Source organism: Phocoena sinus, chromosome 9, assembly GCF_008692025.1.
Source record: "Phocoena sinus isolate mPhoSin1 chromosome 9, mPhoSin1.pri, whole genome shotgun sequence".
Taxonomy (NCBI): domain Eukaryota; kingdom Metazoa; phylum Chordata; class Mammalia; order Artiodactyla; family Phocoenidae; genus Phocoena; species Phocoena sinus.
The window spans coordinates 7,275,505-7,287,900 of record NC_045771.1 but is presented as its reverse complement, the minus strand read 5'-3'; the positions used below and the strand labels follow the sequence as shown (position 1 = coordinate 7,287,900).

The following is a 12,396-nucleotide window of genomic DNA, read 5'->3' as shown; positions in this document are numbered from 1 at the left end:
CAATTACATAACAGTGCTCCAATAGATTTATTTTCAGATAGTTTAGTATTATCAAGAATATTGTTAGCATTTACAAAGGTACTCATAATTCTCTTTATGTCAGTGTGATTCGGTTTGATTTTACCCATTATAAACATTGTTTGATCTTTGGGCCCTAAGGAAATTTTGATGGACTAGACATTTGACATTTGAATTCTTTTCTTTTCTGGTCTCATACTGAATTACTGGATTTATATGCTAGAGTGTCATTAATGGAGCCGAATTGAGAAATCTAAAAAGTAATACAGTATTTCAAAAGCTTAGGTAGCATTGTATTTCTTTGAAAGTTTAGAATTAGGCATTCTTCCTTCTTGTAAGCTTTTAGAAATATAAACGTTCTCTGAATGAACTTCATGATAACTTGGAACGTGCCTGGCCATCCATCAGAATTACTTGCTTTTGTGTGTCTTGGACTTTTTTCTTTTATTGAAAGTATGCTTTACTACCAGTGAATAACAGATTTGCCTTATGCCCTGTTATTTTATTCTTACCTTTTAAGCATAACTTAAACTGAATGCCACACCTAAGTATATTCCTTAAAATATAACCAGAAATAGGGCAGTTGAAATGTAGTTCCTGTTTACTTCCAGTGGAACTGGGACTGAATGAAGATGATGCCTTTGCGAAGGGCCCAACGCTAACGGTGTACAAAGAATCCTTTGAGTCTCAGTTTTTGGCTGACACGGAGAGATTTTATACCAGAGAGAGCACCGAATTCTTACAGCAGAACCCGGTTACTGAATACATGAAGAAGGTAAGCTGAAGCATAGTGCTTAAAGTAGGCTTAAGTTAAAAGTTATTGCCGCTCAGACGAATTCTTCTTTTTAATATATGCACCTTTCTTCAAAGTCATTTCTTAGGCACTGTTATCCTGTGGTGTCTGTAGCGGGTGCAGATGGTTTCTCCCAGTTCACCAAGGAGCTTTTATAAATTAATCTGATAATCATGGCTCAATGTTCTCCTTACTGATCGGAGGATATAACCGTAACAGCTGTATGACTTTCGTGTTTTGAACTGTACTACGATAGAATGTATGTGTGTATCTCACGGGAGCCACGGTCTTACGTCAATGAGAAACTAGTTTTTAAGAAACAAATATTTGCAAACTTTAAGCTTTTGCTTTTTTGCTTCTGAAATATCCCCTAGAAATCTATATAACGCAGTCTTCAAGTTTGCATTAGAGGAGAAGTCCTTCTGAGAGAACAGGATCAAAGTCTCAGACAAGAAAAAATCCAAGATTGGTGTCTGTATCGTAAATCTTTTTCTACATTAAGTGATGTTACAGTGAAGTTCTAGTGGAATTATTCTTCGTTCTCCTTCTTGGGAATACAGGTGTCCCAGACTTAGGCTCTGAGGAGTGACCTAAGTCAGGAGGTAGCCAACTTTCTATGAAGGGCCAGATGGTAAATATTTTAGACCTTGTGCACATGTGGTCTCTCTTGCAACTGTTCAGCTCTGCCATTGTAGCGCACAAGCAGCCATGGCAACATCTAAACAGTGAGTGCAGCGGTGTTCCAGTGAAAGTTTACTTACAGGCAGGATTTTGCCCACAGGCTACGGCTGCTGACTGAGATGGGCAAGGAGACTTCCAGGGAGTCTGGGGCTGATTGTGTTTGACACCTGCTTTTTCCCCTTTATTCTCTGTTTGCTTGGAGAGTAAATGCACTGCAGAATCACTTTCTCCATGTGCTGAGATCGAAAGTTAGTAAGTCAGAAAGAGCAACAAACAGCTCTCCCTTCTAACCATGTAGAGAAGGTCCTCCCCAATTTGTGACATTCCAAGTGCATTTTCCCATAAGAGATAGTGATTATAAGTGGCCCTTACAAGTTTGAAGCTGAAAGTCCTTGACAAACAAATTTCTGATACCTCAAAACCTAACAAAAGTGGAACGCTTCAGAAATATTATAGTTGGGGGGCTTCCCTGGTGGCGCAGTGGTTGAGAGTCTGCCTGCCGATGCAGGGGACACGGGTTCGTGCCCCGGTCTGGGAAGATCCCACATGCCACGGAGCGGCTGGGCCCGTGAGCCATGGCCGCTGAGCCTGCGCGTCCGGAGCCTGTGCTTCACAGCGGGAGAGGCCACAACAGTGAGAGGCCCACGTACCACAAAACAAAAAAAGAAGAAGAAGTATTATACTTGGAGTAGTGATAGTTCCTTGTGTATACTTACGGATTAAATTAGCTTTTGTGTGCCAGTCTGGAACCTAACCAGCTTATAGAGAGTTTCTGACAGCTGCCTGACAAATCTGTTTTAAATCTAAGCATTGCCTCTTACTTCATTTTTTCCTTTTGGCAGAGTGTAGTTTGCATAAAGACATATTTTATTGAACGCTGCTATCTATGGTGATCCTTTTAAAACTGTGTATGTTTTTAAAAGTGGGGCCTTTTATCGGGGTACACATCCACAAGCGTGGTTCAGGCCTTTTCAATTTGCAGACTACTTAGTGAATTGCAGCTACCTGCTCTCCACAGCCAGGAAGGTAGTAGTGCTTTGGTACAAGGAAATCCGCTTCGTAGGCCAGAGCTACGTCAGCACTCCCAAAACAGGGAAATCTGCTTTTAAAATCGGACCTGGGGGCTTCCCTGGTGGCGCAGTGGTTGAGAGTCCGCCTGCCGATGCAGGGGACACGGGTTCGTGTCCCGGTCCGGGAAGATCCCACATGCTGCGGAGCGGCTAGGCCCGTGAACCATGGCCGCTGAGCCTGCGCGTTCGGAGCCTGTGCTCCGCAACGGGAGAGGCCACAACAGTGAGAGGCCCGCGTATGGTAAAAAAAAAAAAAAAAAAATCGGACCTGGAACCAAAGACAATTTGAGGAGCAAACATTTCCAATGGCTGGGATATTTTCAACCCAGTGTGAGCTCTGCCTTCAACAGAGAGCGTGCTTCCAGCATCCTTGCTCTCTTAGAGGGGATTTCTTCCTAGAGGCGTTAAAGGTTTGGCCCAAATCTGTTTGGATCTTACCAAACATGACATCCATCCATTCTGAAAGTCCATAATGCAGAGACTCTGTGAGCATAAAATTGGAATTTAACCGTGTGAACAATTCTACCCTTACCTGTAGCTGTAGCCTTGCATCTTAAACTGAGCTATGGGTCTAATTTAAAATTCCTACTCCACCATTTACTAGGGAGTTGACCTTAACCTTTCTGTTCCTCAGTTTGGGATAATTTATTGTTATTGTTATTATTATATAGTATTTGATGCTTGGCAAAGAGCAAGCATGATATGTGTTTGGTATTACACACATACATTGTTCAGAACCTTCAGTATATGCTGAGAATATGCAAAACCATGGGATAAATTGTGGCACATTTTATTCAGTAACGTAAGAAATTACGTTTATATTAAAACATTCTATCAGGAAGTAGAGTACAAAACTCATGAACAATATTGAGTTAAAGCATGAACTTTCAAGAAATACTCTGCTTTTAACAGCCAGTTTGGGCTAGATGTACAAATTCCCTGGAGGGGTCTATGTTCCCATTTCTGTGTTGTTAGGAACCTTTTAGTGGAAACAGTTGAGAATCTTTGGCTTTCCTTCTGCTGATGACTTTGATGAATGAACACCCCTGAGCCATATTAGTGTTTTAGCATATCTTACTGTCTCATCTGAGCTACGAAAAAGACGTGTGACTCTTCTAGGTTTCTAATGTCATTTTTTAAAACTTTAAAAATAAATATACCTTATTTCATTAATTTGCTTACTTTTTTGGTCTTTTTTTTTTTTTTCATTTTGTTTTTCCTGCATACTGATGCTAATAGAATTAATAGGAACAGTCTTTAGTTGCTTAACTTTATTGAGTCATTCTGAATTTGATCTGGGTGTTCTGACGTGATTATCTCCAAGTGCAGTGCTGGTCAAGAGCTTATTTGCCTTCAGGTCAACAAAGAATGTACGTGACTGTCCTTCCTAAAACCTAATGACATAACACCCAGGACCCTGGGTTTTTCACCAACCTCAGAGACACTGCAGGCTCAGGTTCAGACCACTGCGAGAAAGCAAGTCACTCGGATTTTTTGGTTTCCCAGGGCATAACGCCATACTGTAGTCTATGAAATGTGGAGAATAGCGTTATGTCAGAAACACCAATTTACATACCTTAATTTAAAAAAACTTTATTGCTAAATGATGCCAAAACAATTATAATAGCAGCGTCAAAGATCACTGATCACAGATCAGCATAACAAATAATAATAATGAAAACGTTTAAATATTTTGAGAGTTACCAGCATGTGGCACGGAAACCCAAAGTGAGCAAAGGCTGTTGAAGACACGGTGCTGATACACTCGCTCTACCCACAGTCCTTCAGTTTCTGTTTTGTTTTTAAAAAAGCAGTATCTGTGAATCGCAATAAAAGGAAGTAGGCCTGTGGACAGTAGTCCCACCTTATTCACAGTTTCAGTTACCCACAGTCAACCTCAGTCCGAAAAATATTAAATGGAAAGTTCCAGAAGTAAACAGTCCATAAGCTTTAAATTGTATGTATTGAAACATGTCGTTCTGAGTAGCATGATGGAATCTTGCCCTTGAATCATACCTTTGTCCATAGCATCTCCCATTAGTCTCTTCATCGACCCAGGTGATCAGATCGACCGTCGTCCGCAGTGCTTGAGATCACGTAGCCCTTATTGTACTTAAAAGTGACCCCAAAGCACCAGAGTAGCAATTCAGATACGCCAAAGAGAAGCCATAAAGTACTTCCTTTAAGTAAAAAGGAGGAAGTTCTCAACTTAATAAGGAAAAGGTTGCTAAGATCTGTGGTGAGAATAAATTGTATCTCCATGAAATTGCGAAGAAGGAAAATTTATGCTAGTTTTGCTGTCACACCTCAAGTTGACGTTATGGCCACAGTGCATGACACGTGCCCAGTTAAGATGGAAAAGGCATTAAACATAACTTTTATTACATTATATTGTTATAATTGTTCTACTTTATTGTTGTTGCTAATCTCTTACTGTACCTAATTTGTAAATTAAACTTTCTTATACGTATGTAGGTATAGGAAAAAACATAACATAGTACCTATAGGGTTCACAGTTTCAGGCATCCACTGGGGGGTCTTGGAACATATCCCCCGTAGATAAGGGGGGACTGCTGTGTAAACAACTACTGAGCCCCTCTGGCTTTTGTGATCACTTAGGGACCAGTTTGCTCTTCCCTCTTGGCCCCTGCAGGAAGAGTCTGTAGAGTGCTACTGTTTTTTTGTAGTACAGGGGATGGAAAGCCAGTGTCCCCCAGAGAGTGAATCAGCAGTGATACCAAAGCTTTACCTTTCATTTTAGGGGAGAGAAAGGTTTTTAAGAGATGACTTTTTGCTGCCAGTGTATTATGTTCTTCCAGGAAACAGGTATAACCTCGAGAAAAAGTGGTGCTTTTTGGTTTGCATGTCCTGTATTTCACCAGCTTTAGTTCTTGAGGTATCAGGCTTAATGAAATACTAGATATGAAGCAGCAGAGGCTTGGAACTTTAGAGTTAAAGCACAGAAAGATCTTTTATTGTTTTTTAAAATAGCTTTGTAATCAGGAAAGAAAACACACAACTGTAGACTTGCAGGGAAATACAAATAGCATAAACCTGCACAAACTTGGGACACTGTTGCTTAAGTATGCACATAAACACCAAATTGGGGTAATGCTGTAGGGTTTTGTTTTGTTTTTATTTATTTATTTTTGGCTGCACTGGGTCTTTGTTGCTGTGTGCCGGCTTTCTCTAGTTGCAGAGAGCCGGGGCTACTCTTCGTTGCGGTGCGCAGGCTTCTCATTGCGGTGGCTTCTCTTGTTGCGGAGCACGGGCTCCGTAGTTGTGGCACACGGGCTTAGTTGCTCCGTGGCATGTGGGATCTTCCTGGACCAGGGCTCGAACCCGTGTCTCCTGCGTTGGCCAGCAGATTCTTTAATCACTGTGCCACCAGGGAAGTCCTATAGGGTTTTTTAATAACAATTTTCCCCCACTAATTTATTACATTAATGTATTTTCTATTTGCTGGATAGCGGTATTCCATTAACCAAATAATATAACAAATTATATCTTATCAGGATCTTCAAGTATTTCTTACTTTGCAAATAGTTCCTTTTCCTTTCCCATGTTTTTATTTGCACATACTTATTGATTTTTCAGAGATTATTATATATTAAGGATATTGACCTTTTGATATATACTACAGATATTTTCCAAGTTTATTTTGTTTTTCACATTTAACTCTATTTGGAATGTGCAGTAAGGTTTAAATTTCTGCAGTTGAAACTATTGTCCTGTTAGTAATTCTTGACAGCGCAAGGCCTGCCCATTTTTTCATTTTGTTTTTTTTGGCTCTTGGATGTTTATTCTTCCACTTGAATTTTTCTAGATTTCTCCAAAATTATGCCAAATTTAAAAATCATTTTGGGGGCTTCCCTGGTGGTGCAGTGGTTGAGAGTCCGCCTGCCGATGCAGGGGACGCGGGTTTGTGACCTGGTCCAGGAAGATCCCACGTGCCGCGGAGCGGCTGGGCCTGTGAGCCATGGCCGCTGAGCCTGCGTGTCCAGAGCCTGTGCTCCACAATGGGAGAGGCCACAACAGTGAGAGGCCCGTGTACTGCCAAAAAAAAAAAAGAAACATTTTGGGAAGTATTGGCATTTTTACAATACAAAATATAGTTTTTCACTCTTTATTCAGGTTACCTGAATAATGCAAGATCATTGAAATTTCTTTCTTTTTTTTTTTTTTTAAGAAGATGTTGGGGGGAGTTTATTAATTAATTTATTTTTGCCGTTTTGGGTCTTCGTTTCTGTGTGAGAACTTTCTCTAGTTCTGGCAAGCGGGGGCCACTCTTCATCACGGTGCACGGGCCTCTCACTATCGCGGCCTCTCTTGTTGCGGAGCACAGGCTCCAGATGAGCAGGCTCAGTAGTTGTGGCTCACAGGCGTAGTTGCTCTGCGGCATGTGGGATCCTCCCAGACCAGGGCTTGAACCCTGCATTAGCAGGCAGATTCTCAACCACTGCGCCACCAGGGAAGCCCTAATTTGCTGCTGTTTTTGTTAGCAGTTTTTAAAAAGCAAACCCAAACCTCTGACTTGAATTAATTCCCACAGGCGGAGGCTCGTTTGCTGGAGGAGCAGCGGAGAGTCCAGGTCTACCTTCACGAGAGCACCCAGGACGAGCTAGCCCGGAAGTGCGAGCAGGTGCTCATCGAGAAACACTTGGAGATTTTCCACACAGAGTTTCAGAATTTATTGGATGCCGACAAAAATGAAGGTGAGCCGCTGAGATTCAAAACACAAGGGTATTTATTTTGATCTGTGATTTTGAAATTGTGTGAAGTTCTAGACTCAGAGTTAGCATTGCCAACACCAGTCATTCTTTAAGAGATTCACGTGTGAGATTGTGTGTGCGTGTGTGTGTACCTTGTCGTGTGTTGATTTCAGACCTCTGCAGTGTGCTTGGGGTGTGACTTTGGGGGAAGAGCGTCTTTTCAGTTTGGTTTGGAGGCTAACCTGTTCCATACACCTTAGCATTAAATGATACTACCACTGGTTTTGTTTGTTTGTTTGTTTTTGGGTTTTTTTTTTTTTTTTGCGGTACGCGGGCCTCTCACTGCTGTGGCCTCTCCCGTTGCGGAGCACAGGCTCCGGACGCGCAGGCTCAGCGGCCATGGCTCATGGGCCCAGCCGCTCCACGGCACGTGGGATCCTCCCGGACTGGGGCACGAACCCGTGTCCCCTGCATCGGCAGGCAGACTTCCAACCACTGCGCCACCAGGGAAGTCCCTGGTTATTTTTTTCTTGCGTATGTTTCTTCTGAAAATTCTTTAAGATGAGAAGGCTATAATTTTGCAGAAGTATTTCCTTTACTCCTCCCTTGTTTTACTGGGACATGTTAGGAGCTCAGTAAAAGATTGGTGTTTGGATTCAGGATTTTTCTTTGGTGTTCATATATCAGCCATGTGCCATACATACATTAAGTGAAGAATATGGGGACCCTTTTGTGACTTATTTGTTTGTATAGTTGAGATGGATATTCATAAATACTCCTTAAATTTATTCATTCTTTTAAATAATATTTGAGTGCCTGTTACGTGTCAGGCATAAATCATACCTCGATCTCAAATGTTAGGAAGCCTCAGATGTAGTTCCTGATCATCTTCTTTCTCTATTAGTAGTTTCTCCTAGCAAGGGGGAGAATATGCTTTTTTTTTTTTTTTTTTTTTTTTTGCAGTACGCGGGTCTCTCACTGCCGTGGCCTCTCCCGCTGCGGAGCACAGGCTCCGGACGCACAGGCTCAGCGGCCATGGCTCACGGGCCCAGCCGCTCCGCGGCATGTGGGATCTTCCCAGACCGGGTCATGAACCCGTGTCCCCTGCATCGGCAGGCGGACTCTCAACCACTGCGCCACCAGGGAAGCCCGAATATGCTTTTATAATAGCGTGACTTCATTATTACTTTCAGCTAAATATACATATGCTAAATATAAAGTATTTGGTTACAGTTAAGTGCATTTGATTATTAAGGTGTAAAAACACGGTGGTTTTATTTCAGTGTACCTTTCACCTCTATAAGCACTTACTTAGTGGAATGGATATGCAGAGTTTGTTTCTGTGCATAAAGGTGTGGCGCCTTCTTCTTTCAGATTTGGGTCGCATGTATAATCTTGTATCTAGAATCCAGGATGGCCTGGGAGAATTGAAAAAACTCCTGGAGACACACATTCATAATCAGGGTCTTGCAGCGATTGAAAAGTGTGGAGAAGCTGCTTTAAATGTAAGTACTGTTTAACTGAAAACCAGTCGGGCCTAACCATTCCCACGCACGGACTGCAGGTGTGTCTCGTGTCTCCACTTACAAATCCAAGGGGTAAGATTTTCACTAGACTGTCATAGAGAACCTTGTTTTGGCTTTCTAAAATAGAAGGTTCACAAGCATCTTTATTCAGTAAACATCTCCATAAACTCTTCTCTGGCACTTCTTAGGCATTAAGGGTTTAATTTCTTGATATTCTTTTTTCCTTTATGTCTTCTCAAAATTACATTCCTTGCACTAGAAGAGAGAAGATTATTCCATAGAAAGAACAGGCTAAAGCCTCCTAGAGACTTGTCTCTGGCACTCACAGGCCACAGGCTGCCCCTTGCAGGAACTTCGGTCTGTGTACTGCCCTCCCATTGAAGCTCACAGGGCTATTTGCCCTGGAAAGGCCCTGAAATGTATGGCATTTCTCATACACACCCCCATCCCCACTGCGGGAGGCACAAGAATATTCTGCTGGGTTATCTGTAATTCACTTGATAATTTTACATAGCACGTATCATGTGTTTCTAAGAGACAGGTAAGTTGTCTTCAGTTTTGTCCCTATTGTGAACTTCAATTTTGATAGTGTTTGGGACAAATATTGGAGAAGAAAAGCTTCTAGAACACACAGTTGGTTCTTAGGTCTGAATCAGAAAACTTTTTATCTCTGATTTTATTGTGTTTGGTGTTAATTGTTTCAACAATACTATCTTTAATATCTTTTTTTAAGTCTTTATTTTCCTGTTATCTTTGGGGGATCTCTTTTCTACTTCTAATTATGGGGGTTGCTGCCTCACTTGTTATCACATCTATGAAATATTAGAGGGAAGAATGTAAACACACCTTTAAAGGACCTGACACAGGCACGTACATGGGATTCAAAAGGGGTGACCTGATGAAGATATCTTTTCAATAACGTAAGGTGTTTTCACAGATGTTAATTCAAAACCCGGTTTGGCTGTGTGGGCAGCAGAGCCAAGTTAAATCACTTTCCTTCAAATGAGTTAAGGTGGTGAGTCTTATTTCATCAGATATGGATTAGAATAGCAGATAAATGAAGCGGGTTTCGCTTTTTCATGTAAACTGTTAAATGTTAGATATGAGATTGGCCTTAGGGACTCATGTTCTAGGTGAATATAGTTAGATTAAAAATCAGTAGGATAACTTGCTTTTTTGTTTTCATAGGAATGATGGGACATTCCTTCTAATGTCAATCTTTTCCAAATGAAGTTCAAGGTTCTAGATGGAGAAATAATCACGTTGTAATTCTCCAGTACCATTTTCTCTTTCTTTTGGATACAGTCAACTGCCTGATTGACTTGGTCAGTGAGTCTTTAATCTGAAGTTGACCTTTTCATGGCAGTTAAAGCACAAGTTCAGCTTCTAAGTAAAATCATTCCTCTATTAGGACAGACTTCGTCCGTCAGCAGTAGACAGCAAAAATAAACTGTATTTACCAGCAGTTATATTTTATTGGAAATTAAGCTTTTAAACAATATTTTTATTTATTATCTATTTATTTATTTAATTTATTTTTGGCTGCGTCCGGTCTTCTTTGCAGCACACAGGTTTCTCTCTAGTTGTGGCATGCGGGTTTTCTCTTCTCTAGTGGAGGCGTGCGGGCTCAGTAGTTGTGGTGTGTGGGCTTAGGTTCCCTGCAGCATGTGGGATCTTAGCTCCCTGACCAGGCATTGAACCCTTATCCCCTGCATTGTAAGGCGGATTCTTTACCACTGGACCACCAGGGAAGTCCCCTAAACAATATTTTTTATTACTTAGATGTAAGCCACTGATACACGTGTATTTAAACATCAACATAAGATTTTCCCCCACGAAGAATCATTATATATAACTTGGTACATTTATATTGCATCTGCCTTAATTTTCAAAAGTCAAACATTTTAAAAATAACATTATTCATTATTATTTCCATAAGAACTGTTTTTATACTGAACTCATGAAACTGGTTTTTTAAATGGTTGTTCTTGTGAGGAAATGTTCCTTTAAGAAAACAAATACTTTTCCTATTTTCTGCAAAAGGAGTTTTCCCTGGATTTCCATTTTATTGGCTCATCTCTGAAGTTTCGGTTGACTCATAAGTTCGTGGTGCCGTCTGACTGGCGCGTGGATTTCTTTACGACCTTCCCCGGGCTGGGTCGGACCTGCTACCTTTACTCACCAATGATGTAAAAAGCCCAGGAAACTTGAAGAAGCTCCAGAGAGAGCACATGTAGCCAGTCTTAGCCTGACTCACAGCAGCCGCTTATTGTAGGACAGAATAAATACAGCTGCTAAAACATAAATAATTTTAAGTAGGTATTCATTTTTATCACATGTGTAGTAAACGTAAAAGATGTATTGTAACCCAAACCATGATGGTTTTCCAAAACCCATTAATGCTGGAAAAAAAAAAAGGCGGCAGAAAAATGAGATTGGTTGAATTAGTAAAAAATTAACAGTCATCGTACCTAATTTTAAGTGGGGTTTAATTACTTTGAAAACAGTTTTTAAAGTTTTTCACCTAACTGAATTGAATCATAGTATATGAGAATCATTTAAATTCATCTTTTAAATGCCATAGAAGGCACTGCTTAAATGATTTTTTTTTTAAGGGCTGAAAAGTTATCTAGTCCTATGATTCCATTTATCCCATCAGTTTGGCTAGAAAACAAGTTTTACTGCTAATCAGTGTGGCCTAGGCTGAAATTATTACAGGTTTCACACTTGTAATGAGATTCAAATAATATTTTTGTGTTAGAAAGTTCAAAATCTACTTAAGAAGTTTCTGAAGGCATTCTTTTTTTCAGGTAAAACAGATTTGAGAATAATGGCTGTTCCTGGGTAACCAGTGTCTGGGAAATCCCCTTCATGGTGTCCCCCTCTCTTTACCCAAAGAGGAACTGCCAGCCTTGCCCTGTGAAGTGTGGCTGAAACCCTGAACACATGTGGTGTTTTTAGACACACTGCTTCTTGTACCTGCCCCGCACCCAGGCCGGGGAACACCAGGGAACGCAGCTCGGGATCAGGGCTCCTCTCAGGGTACAGGGGCTTCAGGCTGAAGCAGATCAGTGTGGGTCCATCCCACCCACCATGACGTGAGATTCCAGCATGAGGAGGCGTTCTCTCCAGCCCTCAAGAGATGCTCGCGACTGAGGACACTCGCGCCTAGCCGTGCTGCAGGCACCGTTAGCATATTGCATCGGGGCAGCGGTAGAACTTTGGAAACACAAAGAAGTCTTCAAGGATGGGTTTTAAACAGGTTTAGAGCTGAACAAAGGATCAGATAATTCTTCTAATCGGCAAGTTTATTTCATAGGCAGGTTACCCCGCGTGTGGCCTCTGGGCTGAGAGGAGACAGTGGGGCAGCAGCAGGGCAAATCAGCACATTTCACGTTGCCTCCAGGCCGGCAGGAGTCGAACATTGGGAGACTTCGTGTGCTTGTGTAGACGGGCCGCGGCACTACACGTGTGCTCAGTTGTTGGCAATGTAGTAACGGAAGAAAAGTAATCCGTATTAAAATATAGGAGGAGGTTGGGCCCGTTCACTTAGGTGTTGAGGGGAGCATCTTGAAAGCAGAGCCCGCACCTTCAGG

At 41.6% G+C, this 12,396-nt stretch overlaps 1 protein-coding gene across 6 annotated transcripts in view; it reads left to right on the top strand.

Moving 5' to 3' along the window:
• The window catches only part of CUL1 (cullin 1), a 107,791-nt gene that overhangs the window by 69,921 nt on the left and 25,474 nt on the right, over nucleotides 1-12,396 (top strand). For all 6 annotated transcript variants that reach the window (XM_032642341.1, XM_032642343.1, XM_032642340.1 and 3 more), the window contains exons 7-9: nucleotides 630-793; nucleotides 7,115-7,277; nucleotides 8,649-8,779. In XM_032642341.1, coding sequence (XP_032498232.1) covers nucleotides 630-793; nucleotides 7,115-7,277; nucleotides 8,649-8,779 — 458 coding nt within the window. The remainder of the gene's footprint in view (nucleotides 1-629; nucleotides 794-7,114; nucleotides 7,278-8,648; nucleotides 8,780-12,396) is intronic.